At 33.0% G+C, this 15,938-nt stretch overlaps 1 protein-coding gene across 9 annotated transcripts in view; it reads right to left on the bottom strand.

Moving 5' to 3' along the window:
- Positions 1 to 15,938, bottom strand: part of LOC127701000 (plexin-A2-like) — a 233,481-nt gene that overhangs the window by 141,747 nt on the left and 75,796 nt on the right. For all 9 annotated transcript variants that reach the window (XM_052204765.1, XM_052204785.1, XM_052204793.1 and 6 more), the window contains 3 exons: positions 15,088 to 15,207; positions 10,945 to 11,048; positions 4,507 to 4,627 (listed from right to left, as the gene is read on the bottom strand). In XM_052204765.1, the coding sequence (XP_052060725.1) occupies positions 4,507 to 4,627; positions 10,945 to 11,048; positions 15,088 to 15,207 (345 nt within the window). The remainder of the gene's footprint in view (positions 1 to 4,506; positions 4,628 to 10,944; positions 11,049 to 15,087; positions 15,208 to 15,938) is intronic.

Genomic DNA, 15,938 nt, shown 5'->3' with positions numbered 1-15,938 from the left:
GGGGATCTCGACCATTTACAAGATATTAGAACTTTCTCAAATGGCAGGGGGTCGGGATGACCCCTGGGGACTAACCCTGTATATCGTTCAAACAATCTTAGCATGACAAACCAGAATATATATGGTTTAGGGGTGGGGATCTTGACCACTTACAAGATATTAGAACTTTCTTAAATGGCAGGGGGCGGGGGTGACCCCTGGGGACTAACCCTGTATTTCATTTGATGTGCTTTATCATGACAAACCAGAATATATATGGTTTAGGGGTGGGGATCTCGACCATTTACAAGATATTAGAACTTTCTCAAATGGCAGGGGGTTGGGATGACCCCTGGGGACTAACCCTGTATATCATTCAAACCATCTTAGCATGACAAACCAGAATATATATGGTTTAGGGGGTTGGGATCTCGACCATTTATAAGATATTAGAACTTTCTTAAATGGCAGGGGGTGGGGGTGACCCCTGGGGACTAACCCTGTATTTCATTTAATGTGCTTTACCATTTAGAACATTTTCAATTAAAAAGATTGTGTCTATCACAAACGGTATTCAATTTATAATCATTTGAAAATTTTAAAAAATAAAATCCCATAGGGTTCTATAGTAAAACCCTCCTTTCTTTTTGCCCCTCAAAGTACCCCTTTATAAACCCCATTGCAGAAACAAAACCCTGATTGCACCACTATACATGTTAGTCTAACATATTGTGAAACCCTAAGTTAATCTGACAAGTGGTTTTGGAGAACGGGTGCGGACAAGTTCAAATTTAAAAGCGGTGGAAGAGGAAGAAGAAGAAGAAGAAGAAGAAGAAGAAGAAGAAGAACTGAGCAAAACCAATAAGTCTTCCCAAACTTCTTCGTTTGGGAGACTTAATTAATAAAAGAACAGAGTTCCAATGTCCCCCGTATTGCACATATTTGATCTGGCCAAGGTCCAAGGCAATAACTAAAAATTTGGTGTTCTTTAAAACTTTTTATAAATATCTTAGAGAAATTAAGGCTTGACAGTGTCACCAAGTTGACACCAAATGCAATGCAATTCGGATATATATAATTAACATTTCAAGAGGCATAACTCCTTCAAATATTTGATCAGCACTTATTTTTGAAATTATCTGTGAAATTGCTGATGTAAACCTATGATGTAAGTTTCATAAAAATCAGGCAAGAATTGTTCACACTAGAGTGCTAACAATATAATTTTCCATATAATCAATATTTCCAAGGGGCATTTCCCTTTTTCAAATTATTGATAGGCACTGATTTTCAAACTCGTCCAAGACATTGCTGATATGAACCTATGATATGTTTCATAAAATTCTAGCAAGAATTGTACACGTGAGAGCACTAACGATGCAATTTTCTATATAATAATGTTTCCAAGGGGCATAACTCTTATAATATAAAAAAGATGTGGTATGATTGCCAATGAGACAGCTCTTCACAAGAGACCAAATGACACAGAAATTAACAACTATAGGTCACTGTATGGCCTTCAACAATGAGCAAAGCCCATACAGCATGTTCAGCTATAAAAGACCCCGAAATGACAAATGTAAAACAATTCAAACAAGAAAACTAACGGCCTAATTTATGTACAAAAAAATTAATGAAAAACAAATATGTAACACAGCAACAAACGACAACCACTGAAATACAGGCTCCTGACTTGGGACAGGCACATACATACAGAATGTGGTGGGGTTAAACATGTTAGCAGGATCCCAACCCTCCCCCTAACCTGGGACAGTGGTGTAACAGTACAACATAAGAACGAACTATAAAAATCAGTTGCAAAAAATATTTGATCAGCACTTATTTTTGAATTTATCCATGACATTGCTGATATATACCTATGATGTTATTTTCATAAAATCTTGCAAGAATTGTACAAATGAGAGCCCTAACGATGCATTTTTCCATATAATTAATGTTTCCAAGGGGAATAACTCTTTTTTTTCAAATAGTTCATGGTCCGAGGACACAGTTATCGTCCTTAGATTTTCGTTGTCTACAAATATAGTCCCTAGGTGTGGACAGTGTATAACTTGCAAATTTTTTTCATACACATTCCAAATTTATTTCTTTATATTTTATGCATGAAATATTAAGTAAGGGGATGAAATTACATGTTAAAAAAATTTGGTTGCTGAATCTTTATGTAAAGTAGTGATTTGGTCCAGTTAAAAAAGGTCAAAAACTAGTATGTCTGAAGCTGTCAAACTGAATTTTAGACCCCCTTAACATAGAATTGTCAATATTTTGAGTTAGAGCTGGTAGACTTTTCTATAATTTTGATATTATTAGTCCTAATAGTAGTACACTACACTGTAAACATTTTTTTGAGATAGAGCAGGTGTGATTTTTTTAATTTGACTTTATTGTCTAAAAGAAATGCACTACGAAATAACTGTGTTCTCGGGCCTAAGAGGTCCGAGGACACAGTTATCGTCCTTAGATTTTCGTTGTCTACAAATATAGTCCCTAGTGTGGACAGGTTATAACTTGCAAATTTTTTTCATACACATTCCAAATTTATTTCTTTATATTTTATGCATGAAATATTAAGTAAGGGGATGAAATTACATTTTTTTAAAATTTGGTGGCTGAATCTTTATGTTAAGAAGTGATTTGGTCCAGTTAAAAAAGGTCAAAAACTAGTATGTCTGAAGCTGTCAAACTGAATTTTAGACCCCCTTAACATAGAATTGTCAATATTTTGAGTTAGAGCTGGTAGACTTTTCTATAATTTTGATATTATTTGTCCCAATAGTAGTACACTACACTGTAAACATTTTTTTGAGATAGAGCAGGTGCGATTTTTTTAATTTGACCTTATTGTCTAAAAGAAATGCACTACGAAATAACTGTGTTCTCAGGCCTCATCGACACTGCTTTTCGAACATGTCCGAGACATTGCTGATATAAACCTATGATATAAGTCTCATAAAATTCTAGCAAGAATTGTATACATGAGATCACTAACAATGCAATTCTCCAAATAATTAATGTTTCTGAAGGACCCTTTTTAAAATAATTGATAGGCACTGATTTTCAAACTCGTCCAAGACATTGCTGATATGAACCTATGATATAACTTTCATAAAATTCTAGCAAGAATTGAACACATGAGAGCACTAAAGATGCAATTTTCTATATAATTAATGTTTCCAAGGGGCATAACTCTTATATCCAAAACAATTGATCAGCACTGATTTTAAAACTTGTAAAAGACATTGCTAATTATATATGATACAAGTTTCATAAAAATCTGGCAAGAATTGTACAAATGAGAGAGCTTACAATGCAATTTTCCATATAATTAATGTTTCCAAGGGGCATAACTCTTTTAAAAATATTTGATCGGCACTGATTTTCGAACTTGTCCAAGCTAACGATGCAATTTTCCATATAATTAATGTTTCCAAGGGGCATAACTCTTTTGAAAATAATTGATCGACACTGATTTTCGAACCGGTAAAAGACATAGTTAACATAAACCTATGATATAAGTTTCATAAAAATCTGGCGAGAATCGTACACATGAAAGTACTAACAAGACGCTAACAGACACCCTGTATTTCTATGTCTCCTTACAACGCATTGCAGGGGGGACAAAAAATGTTATCTTTAATGACTTGACAACAGTATTACAATCTTATTAAAATAAGTTCACATCACTTGCTCCTCGATTTTTTATATGTCGCACACACGGCGACATATAAAAAATCGAGGAGCAAGTGATGTGAACTTATTTTAATAAGATTGACAGTATTATAACTATATCCCTTCTGAATAAGTCTGTTTAAAGGTTTTGAATGACAACATTTTGTGCTTTGTATAGAATAATACCATGAAAGATCAAATGTGAATTACCTGAACGTATAAGATGCCTGCAAGTTGTTTATATTTACGAATAATGAAAGTCTTTGTACAGATGATAAAATTTAGTAAAAGTTTTGACAAGTTTGCGATATCGAAAACCCTGGTGTTACAATTTTTCAGTACTACAGAAAGTTTACATTATAACTACTGATGACAAAAAAAATATGTGATGGCAATACCTCACATGGCTGGGTGAGCTAGAGAACAAAAAAACTTTCAAATCTTCCATACTCATGCATCTCTTCTAAAATAAATGTCAATCAATTATCACAGGAATCTGTTAACCAAAACATCTTTTTAATATTTTCCCAACCAATTGACACAAATTTATGTACATTTCCTCCCTTATGTTTAGTGTATTGACAGTGTAATATTTAATTCTAACAGGTGAATTATGATGGGCGGGAGGACATTTATTGGGACTTTGAGATTGAGTCTTATTTTGGGGGGAATTAGGTATTTACGCTTATCAGGACTCAGGAATTAATGATTACTTTTTCAGGATCCACAAAAGAAGGCTTTCTTTTGTTAGGAATGTGAGTTTTAGCATTTATTTTTCCAGGAATTCTGGATGACACCCCTCAATGATATTAATATAATTTCCATTTATTTACTTACAAGACCGCCATTACTGGTATCATCATCAAGTATATGTTCTTCTGCCTTAATTGTAATACACTGTCCTCCAACAGATGGCAACCACCAATCAGTGGCGTCAGGATTAACAACACAATTGGAACTTGAAAAATAAAAGATGGTTAAACCTTCATGCGGATTTTAATATAAACTGTTCAGTTGTACAATTTCACTACTATTCTGAAAATAATCTTTCTAACAAACAATACAAATGTAATGCTTTCAAATCTATTATGCAGCATCTTTTTTAAGTGTTGCTTCTGTCACTGTATCCGTTTGAAAAAATACCAGACAAAACAATATGATAATGAGGATGATGAATGGTCCAGTGGCAAATGCTATGTATATTCAGGACAAGAACATATTGTTCATGCAATATGAATATGAACCCTGCTGTGTACTAGACAGACACACTAATCATGATTTTTAAATTGTTAATTCACAATATAACAATCACCCTACCAGGACACATTATTCCATACATGCCCAAGACTATTCCAGATGTCAATATTGTCGATATCGACAATGTCAACACAATATCAAATCAATATCAATAAACTTATACACTCATGACATAACCAGATGTCGATTTTGATAACAACACCATGCAATGACAAAACCTGAAGTCACTTTGATTATTGAATTGATGTCCATGATGACTAAAGACAATAAAAAAAAATAAACCTATAAAAACTGATCAAATTAAGACAGAATATAAAGATTGATATATAATACAGATGATGTAAAATTGAGTGACCCATTAAGTGCATGGCTTCACTTGACAGCTTTGGTGTCAAACACACTGTTAACTAGACATCATTGAGATGGGAGCCATCTCTGTGGGCCCCGCTGTAAATAAGGTGTGGTAAAAAATTTGTATGGATAAGCTGATATAAAGCACTTTTTTAAGTTATTACATAGTCTCGTTATGTGCTGAGAGTGATTTTATTCTATGTTTTTTAGTTAAAGTGTTATATTTGGCAATTTAATTAAACTGATAAATATCCTGAACTTACTTTCATAGTATAATAGTTATATGACTACATGGTGTGAATTCATTGTTGACCGCTAGGTGACTTCTGGATATATGGGTTGATCTATAAACTTTAACGGTTCTCAAGATGTAAAGCCGACATGATCTGTACCATAGGACATGGGGTTGTCAACTTAAACCAAAGTTTTGACCTTGAACTTTGACCTAGGAAGCTGTACAAACATTATGACACACCCTCTGGTGTTGGTTAATATATATGTCAAATATAAACTTTGAAATCATAACGGTTCTCAAGATATAGAGCGGACACGATCTTTACCATAGGACATGGGGTTGTCAACTGAAACCAAAATTTTTGACCTAGAACTTTGACATAGGAAGTTGTACAAACATTATGACACACCCTCTGGTGTTGGTTAATACAGGGACTAAACTAAACTCTTTTTGTCCAGGGGCCAGCTGGGCCCCCAAAATATTTTTTTCAAGGGCCCACTTGAAATTTTAGGGGCCCAACCAATTTTTATACTAATAAAATAAAACTTAAATGTATTTTTCATATACTAATAAAGCCGTTTTATGTAATCCTATATGTAATGTTTGAATCTGGTAAAGATAACTTTATAATATTTGAATTATTGCCACCAGAAATATATCATAAGATTTGACAATACTAATGTAATTTCCCACCAAAATTGTCTCCCTTCAATTTGAACTTCCTGTTGACAATATAGCTGTTTCTATGAATCATTAAATGCTATTTCAAATTCAAGCCATCCAATAAAATTGTTGATCAAAAATACTATTCAATTACTTTTAACGAAGATTGGTTGGCATAGTAGATATTTGGATATTTATTTACGAGATTTTTGTTCCATTTTTTCATGAAGAACAAAAAGTTGTGTGTACAAGTTTTTGTCAAAAACGGGCTTGTTATGACAGGCAATTCAGATTCATCAGTGTAATCTGAATTGCCTGTCATTACAATGAAAACACTTAAAAATTATGAATTAATCGTAGAAGCTTAAAAGAGAGATAAGTAAAACGTGTTTAGTAATAGAGAGTGGGTATATGTCAAATCATGACTTTGCATCGAAAACTTTAAGTTGTCCGACCGGGTTTTGGCTATTAAAATGAACTTGCTGGTTTTCGGAAATCCTCCGTTTAATTTTCCCACTTTTATTAGACAATCTCGTTTCCGTTTGGGAACAGTTTTTTGTTTACATTGCTGGGGAAAGGGTAGACATGGGATTCAATGCAAAATATTTTCAGTCGCTAGCTGGGCGATCAGGATAAAAAATATATTCGCCCAGCCGAAAATCTGGTGATGTTGGGCGACTGGACGACCGTTAAGTTTAGTCCCAGTAATATACATGTCAAGTATAAAGTATGAAATTATAACGGTTCTCTAGATATAGAGCGGACACAATTTGTTACGGACAGACAGACAGACGGACGGACGGACAGACTGATCACTATAGGGCGACCCGCCACTAGGCGGAGCCCTAATAAACACTAATTACCTTAGCCTTGCTAAATAATTTGTGTATTTCAAAGATGTTTGACAAAAAATTTGAGTCAGTACTCTACATTTTTGTCACTTTTCACAGTATACTACTTAAATTAAGATGTTTCTTTGTAAAAAGATTAAATTTAATGCGAATTAAATGCAAAGATATATAAGAATATGACTTCAATGGTCTTAACTTTCTTAGGACAATTAAGAAATTAATATTTTGAAAATTATTTTTTTTCATCTCTACTTCCTTTAAATACTTAATTTTTTTAATTACATTATCTAATATAAACTTCTTCTAATGACCATGCAAGACCCTCATGGGAAGTCTTTCAGGTCACTGAGTTGTAACAAACCATAAATCATATGAATTTTAGGTTTAGTTACAAATGTGTGAATGAAACAACATGAGAGGGCAAGGCTGGAATTGTTATAGTAGAATAAATAAGTTTCAATGATTAATGCAATGAAAAATAAAATCAAAGTTTTCAATTATTTTCAGCAGATAACATGTTATAAAAAATGTCCCCTAAATATTTAAATTCAGCTGAAAAAAGTTTGTACGTGTTAAACTCGTACAGAAATTGCTAAAAAAAGCACATAAGTTTCACATGTGAATCACATAAGATGCAAGTAAGAATTGTATGCTCACATGTACGTGCAGCTTGGTAGTTCATATGTGCCCCAAAAAATTTAACATAATTAATGCTCATAAGTGCAATTCAAACCTTAGGTGAGCTTTTATCATCTATGTTAGTTTTGCACTTCATCATGTTCATTTTTGTTTCAGATTCTGAAATATATTACAATTTTAGGTCCTTTATGGGAGAATGCATTTGCTTCAAATAAGTACTACATGTATATAGTTAATTCCTGTTTTAAACTTTGTCTTTCTGAAATATAGTACTTAATAAAAGACATTCATTATGTACTAAACTTGTAAGTCCCTGCACTTAGTTTTATAATGTAATGTAATGCTTTCAGTCATTATTGTTTTAATAACAAAAAGGACAAAAAAATATGAAAATCATAACTGACAGTAATAAAGAATAACACTTAACATCATGTGTCATTTATTTTATTTTCAATTATTCAAGATTTTCATTTGAATTTGAAATTTTGTCCTATTTTGAAGCAGCCATTTTGTTTTGATCTTTAGGTACTATTTAATCATCAGCATCTGGAGATAATCAGATAACAAAATCAAATTGGTCAACTAGTTTTCACATGTGCAAAATGTGAGCAGCTGCTCATATGAGCAATCTGATAAAATGCACATGTGAAACAAAAGCTCATATGAGTATTTGCAAGTGAGGTTTTTAACATGCAAATTACATTAGTTTCATATGTGTAATTTTTTTGCTCACAAAATACTCACCTGATTTGCATGTTAAAATAATTAACCTCATGTGCAATCATGTTAGTTTCTAACGTTAGATCTAATGTGAGCATCTTATATGCAACTTGTTAGCACCATTCGGTAAGGGTTTATGACCTGAGATTTTCTTCTTCAAAGCAGGTCATGACCTGCATTTTCATTTTCAGAGGTTGACAGGTATAACAAATATATTAATAACAAAGTAAATGTATTGATGGTGAAATTCATATCAAGACCAGGTTTATATAACACTCTATCAGACTGAGGTGAACATCTGAAGAGCAACTTTCGCAACTGATAGTTCTAGAACACAAAAAGATCACAAAAATTTAATGTTGTCATTGGACCTCAAAATTAAGATCAAATATATCATTTATGTCATTTTAAAGTATAGCAGTTATTCAATGTTATGTGCTAATAAACTATTGTCTGTTGCCTGTTCTACACGTACAGTAAAGTTACTTAGGGTATTTCTCCTAAATGTCCACAGAGTTTGTATAAAGCACAAGTGGTACCATATTACAGAGCACTATTTAGAAAAAAATATGTGAATCTTCCAGGGAAGATAGGTGTCAATCACTTACAGTCTCACAATAAAATAAGAAGAGATGGCAGTCCCTGTTTTGGAATAGCAATAAATCAATAAGATCAAAACATTTAAATAGCAAGTGCATAACTTCATGCCTTAAAGAAAATCTGCACCAGTTTGGGGGAATTCTTTCAAGCTGTTGTCAAAGAATTGTGGATTAACAAAGTGTGAATGCGTGATGAAGCAAAGGACAACAACCAACACATGAGGATAGAAGTGATCTATATGTGTACACTGATTGATTGATTGATTTATGGTGTGTAACACCACTTTCAGTACTATTGGCTATTTCATTGTGGCCAGTTTGTTTTTATTTGTGGATGAAGCCAGAGTCTCCAAAGAGAACCACTGACCTTAAGCCGGAAAACTGGCAATCCTAGTCAATTAAGATTGGAGCGGAACGAACCTGCCAAGTGCGGGTCAGAACTCACAACCTCAGTGTTGAAAGGTTAGTGATACAGTATATGAACTACTTAGACCACTCGGCAACTGCGGCCCCCATATGTGTATATGTAGCTGCAGCTTTGCTATAAGGCAACACAATAAAAGACTACACTGGAATAAGTGAAAAATTAACTTTATAATAACATATAATATGATCATATCCTTAAACCCATTCTGTTATATAATTCAGAGGTATGGGGAGGTTATGCAATGTTTCTTGTAATAAATTACAATCCTCATTTAATCTTGAAAATATTTATAAAAATCTTCAGTGTGAGAAACTTCATCTCAAGTTGGTGTAAATTTTGCTGTATTATCAGAACTGGGGTGTTTCCCCTTACACTATGATATTGTAAAGTCAATTGTTAAATACTGGTATAGATTTGAAAATCTTCAGACTGAATTCAGTCTATTGAAAGACGCTTATAAATGCAGCCAAGAGCTTCACAAATCTAACATAACTTCTTGGTTCTCATTTGTTAAAAAATTATTAGAAGTTTTTGAAATTAAACAACTTCACTGAAGTAAAACATTTTGAACAATATAAATTTTTGAATATATCTACCAAATTAATTCACACTAAATATATAAACAATTGGTATGTTAGCCAAAAAAATGCTTCTGATGGAAAATTGTTCAATTATTTGAAATTTAAACAAAATTTTGGCTATGACGAAGAAGAAGAAGAAGAGGATGTTTTATTTCCATTAAATGGGCTCACAAGGAGCATAATACAATATAAGAAAATTATCTTTCTTTGGTTAAGAACTTTGATTTTAGAAGAGCTATTTTCAAATTACTTATATCAGCTCATAAGCTTCAATTGAATTTGGCCGTTTTTCTAATATTCCATGAAATGAAAGAATTTGCAAAAAATGCCCCTCTGGCTGTGTTGAAGATGAAATCCATTTTTTAACTTCATTTGAAAAAGATAGAGATGCTCTCTAAGACTTTGTTTGCCATAAAATTCCAAACTTTTCTTTACTGGACAATCAGCAAAAATTTATATATTTATTAAGCTGTGAAGACAATCAGGTCCTTAATGCTGTTGGAAAATTTATCATTCTATATGAGTTAGATGTATTTATTTCTCATATAAATTCTATGTACCTATGCTAATCGATGTTCTTTTTCCTTATACATGTATTCTCTATATGCCCCTTGTGGGGCCTTAACTGGTAATAAAATATGTTCTCTTGTTCCTGTTCTTATAATACTTATGCCATAGTACTACATTTATGACAGGTCTCAACATATTAGGAAGCAAATGATAACAAATTTCCATCAAACTGTACAAAAACAAGGATATATTAAATCATCAACAACTGTAACATTTATAATTACTACATATATTTATGTCTTTTTTAACATTCTGATAAAACTTGAAAAAGAATTCATCCACACTTATAATAGTGTATGATGCACGTGCAAACTGTAGCACTCCTACAACAAAAATGTATGCCTTCATTTCACTTCAAATTGCAATAATACTTGTACTTTACCTATAACTGTAAATGTTCCATCCACATGCAGGATTCATTGATTTCATACACTCTTGACATTTATTAGTATTTGGACATGGGTCCTTATCAGCAACATTTATAACCTAAAATAAATGACCAATTGAGTAAAGGTGTAATTTTTCAAACCTCCATATGAGAAACTCCATTTGAAAATAAATAAACATGGTGGAAGTTTTCCTTTGGAAGATATTTTGCATGGTTTCCTAGAATATGTCACTACTTATTTGGTGTAAAATTAGTCAAGCTTAAAGAAATCTTAAACAAATATTCAAATGAGCTCCATCATTACAGAAATGAATTAACAACCGACAGAATAGGTCAAATCTTACATACCGGTAGTAATATTTGTAACAGCTGCTAGTGTATTACAAAACTAGAGGCTCTAAAGAGCCTGTGTCGCTCACCTTGGTCTATGTGCATATTAAACAAAGGACACAGATGGATTCATGACAGAATTGTGTTTTGGTGATGGTGATGTGTTTGTAGATCTTACTTTACTGAACATTCTTGATGCTTACAATTATCTCTATCTATAATGAACTTGGCCCAGTAGTTTCAGTGGAAATTATTTTGTAAAAATTTACAAAATTTATGAAAATTGTTAAAAATTGATTATAAAGGGCAATAACTCCTTAAGGGGTCAATTGACCATTTTGGTCATGTTGACTTATTTGTAGGTCTTACTTTGCTGTACATTATTGCTGTTTACAGTTTATCTCTATCTATCATAATATTCAAGATAATAACCAAAAGCTGAAAAAATTTCTAAAAATTACCAATTCAGGGGCAGCAACCCAACAACGGGTTGCCTGAATGGTCTGAAAATTTAAGGGCAAATAGATCTTGACCTAATGAACAATTTTGTTTTGAAAGATTTGCTCGAAATGCTTTGGGTTTAGATATATGAGCCAAAAACTGCATTTTACCCTATGTACTATTATTAGCCATGTCGGCCATCTTGGTTCGCGGGCGGGGTCATCAGACACAATTTTAAAACTACATACCCTAATGATGATTGTTTACAACTTTAGTTAAATTCATCTTAGTAGTTTCAGAGGAGAAGATTTTTGTAAAAGATAACAAAAATTTACGAAAAATTGTTAAAAATTGACTATAAAAGGGCAATAACTCCTTAAGGGGTCAACTGACCATTTTGGTCATGATGACATATTTGTAGACTTTACTTTGCTGAACATTATTGCTGTTTACAGTTTATCTCTATCTATAATAATATTCAAGATAATAACCAAATACGGCAAAATTTCCTTAAAATTACTAATTCAGAGGCAGCGATTCATCTGAAAATTTCAGGGCAGTGAGATCTTGACCTGATAAACATTTTTACCCCATGTCAGACTTGCTCTCAATGCTTTGGTTTCAGAGATATAAGCCAAAATCTACATTTTACCCCTATGTTCTATTTTTAGCCATTGCGGCCATCTTGGTTGGTTGGCCGGGTCACCAGAAACATTTTTAAAACTAGATAGCCTAATGATGATTGTGGCCAAGTTTGGTTAAATTTGGCCCAGTAGTTTCAGAGGAGAAGATTTTTGTAAAAGTTTACGGACGACGGACGACGGACGCCAAGTGATGAGAAAAGCTCACTTGGCCCTTTGGGCCAGGTGAGCTAAAAAGTTGAGTTATAATATACTTTATGAAATGGGGAGAAAATTTAAGGATCTTTCATCAGCAATAAAGGCAGAAAGAGAAATTTCATCTGGAAAGCATTGCTTTCCAAAATGACAGACACTGACATTAAAGAATAGTCTTGGCAATGACTTATCATATGCTTTAGAAAACTAACCGCGCCTTTTTCAAAAGCTGTACAAGGAATGAGCTGTCAAATTGACAGCAAACTGGGTTTTCTATATTTGAAAAGGCACTTGCATATAGATATAGGAAGATGTGGTATGAGTGCCAATGAGACAACTCTCCATCCAAGTTACAATTTATAAAAGAAAAACATTATAGGTCAAGGTACGGCCTTCAACACGGAGCATTGGCTCACACCAAACAGCAAGCCTTGTTTTACCTGCCACATTCTATGCCTTAATAATTTTCCAATCTATCTTGGATCATAACTCCTGATTTGCAAAAATGAAACAATCAAAACTTGGCCACCATGATTTTGTCATCAGTAACAGCATTACAACAATTAAAAGTTTAAGAGCATTGGTTAAACGGTTCATAAGTAATTGCACAGAAACGACAAAGTGGCATTTATCAATCTATCAAAAACCATGACTCCTGGACTGCAAAAGTGAAAATCATTAATATTGAACTTGACCTCCATTTTGTCATCAGTAAAAACATGTGATGATTTGAAAACCATTGGTAATAGGGTTCAAAAGTTATTGAACAGAAACATAAAGTGCCATTTTCCAATATATCATGGACCATACCTCCTTAAACGGTAAATACTCAATATCATTCTTGACCTCAACTTTGTTATTAATACATATATATTATATATATATATAATAAGCAAGTCTATAAGGGTACAACATCACCAAATAAACCAATAGATCTAAACAATTCATCAAAGTTTCATGAGAACTGCTGAAAGCATTTTTAAGGTATTGTCCGAAAACTGGAAAATCACCCCTTTTTTAATGAATAAAACACCATAACTCAGAAACATAAAATCTAAAATTTATAAAATTCGAAATGGTGCTTACATCAATAGATATAAACCAGTCACCAAAGTTTCATGAGAACTGCTAAATGCATTTTGGAGTTATTGTTTGAAAACTGTAAACTGCCCCTTTTTTTAATGAATAAAACCCCATAACTCAGAAACGTAAAATCTAAAATTTATGAAAATGGAAAATGTCAATAGATATAAACAACTCATCAAAGTTTCTTGCAAATTGGTGAAAGCATTTTGGAGTTATTGTCGGAAAACTGAAAAATCACCCTTTTTTTAATGAATAAAACCTCATAGCTCGGAAACGTAAAATTTGAAATTTATAAAAAAAACGAAAGGGAGCTCACGTCAGTAAATATAAACAATTCACCAAAGTTTTATGCAAATTGGTTTAAGCGTTTTTGAGTTAATGTCCGACATGTTGACGACGGACGGACGGACAGACAGACAACGGTATACCATAATACGTCCCGTAAACGGGCATATAAAAAAAGTAAAATCATGAACAAATGTTAAATATTTCAGATAACTAATATCCTTCATCAGTAAGATGTCAAATGATTCTTATCTTGACATGTGGTAGTCAAACTGAAATAATAATCTTGATCGTTATACAAACTATCACGAATCAATAAGCTGGTAAATTTTTTCAATATTGATGTTTGGGAGGAGGAATAAATTTCTTAAAACTGTAAGAGTCCTGTACTAAAGCCTGAGTTACAGGAAACAAGTGATGGTAGGAACTCATTCTATGTTTTTTCAATAATGCCCTCTGGGGAAACTGTCCTTAACTTTCTTATCCAAAAACTTTCCCGAGCAAGTCTGTCGGCCTTTGACCAACCCTCATTGTGGTCTATGATAGTGATGGTAAGTTTTTATAGATCAGCTTGGGCATGCCCAGGACTGAGGTGATCTCAAATGACAACTTACGGGGACTCACTGTCCTGGTCATGATTGCAGGTGTAGTCACTTCGATGACCATTCATGCGTTTGTTGAATGGCTGTTCAGTGAGTGTCTTGCCAACATACTGCATGCCACATCGACACTGAAGAAGGTATACAACATTCTGGGTTTTGCAAGTTACATTGCAATATATAGTGTATACGGACCCAGTGGAGTGGCAAGTAAATGTTTGAGTATTCAGTATTTGTTGGCAAGTCAGATATCGTCTGATACCACATAACTTGCTACCACATGTCAAGATAATTAAGAATCATTTGACATCTTACTGATAAAGGATATTAGTTATCCGAAATATTTAACATTTGTTCATGATTTTACTTTTTTTCAGTGATGTTGTACCCTTTCAGACTTGCTTATTTTATATTATATTTGGTAGTGTACTGTATCATAATGATATGATCCATCGCCCAGTTATTGCATGGAAACTGTTGGCAAGATCATGAATCAGAAAATAACAATTTTGAATCTGCATTATTCTTTCAAGTACAGTTTCTTAATTAGTTATAATTACTGTGTGTTCAGTCATAACATAGACATCATGTTCAAGAATTTTAATGTCCAAAACTGGAGAGAAATTCTGTACTATTTTAAATCTTCCTAATGCTTTGCTGTCTGTTTTGGTCACAAATATCTGGAAAAAAAAAAGATAAACAAGAGGCTATCAGAGTGACAGCAACCATATTTTCCTGCAGAGGTCGATCCCTGAACAGTTGAGCAAGTATGGACGCAACATTTAAGCTTAAAACAGCTCTGAATTTGGATTGTGATTAAATATTTGACACAGTATAGGTTTGTGACACAAAATGAATGTGGTCAAAGAACTGAAAAATTTGAAATCAGAAATTACCTATTATGGTCCAATATCCAAAATCTAATAACATAAATCTAATAACATTGTTATCATTAGGGACGACATCAAAAGTTCAATGTAGGATAAAACACTTAATTCACATAGTTTTTTCACTGACCCCCCCCCCCCCACCTCTTAACTTAATTTGGGAAAAATATGGATATATGTAAAATCGATTTTGGATAAACAAAACTTGCAGCAATTTTAACCCCCCACCCATAAACTATCTGATTTAAGTTTTTTATCCTACATTGATCTTTTGATGTTGCCCCTTAGCATATCAAAGAACCCCAAGAATTCAATTTTTGAATTGTTGATGAAATCAAACAAAAGTTTAATTTAGGACCCCTGCACCTCAATGGTGTATTATCTAATTAATAATGAAAATAAATACAGGTTTAGATTCAGCTTTTCAAAGAACCCTATATATATATTCAATTTATGTTGAAATCAAACACAGTATAATTTTGGATCCTGATTTGGACCAACTTGAAAACTGGGCCCAAAATCAG

The sequence above is a fragment of the Mytilus californianus genome, unplaced genomic scaffold (assembly GCF_021869535.1).
Source record: "Mytilus californianus isolate M0D057914Y unplaced genomic scaffold, xbMytCali1.0.p SCAF_1, whole genome shotgun sequence".
Lineage (NCBI taxonomy): Eukaryota > Metazoa > Mollusca > Bivalvia > Mytilida > Mytilidae > Mytilus > Mytilus californianus.
The sequence above is the reverse complement of the archived record's forward strand: the minus strand, read 5'-3'. Positions and strand labels throughout refer to the sequence as shown.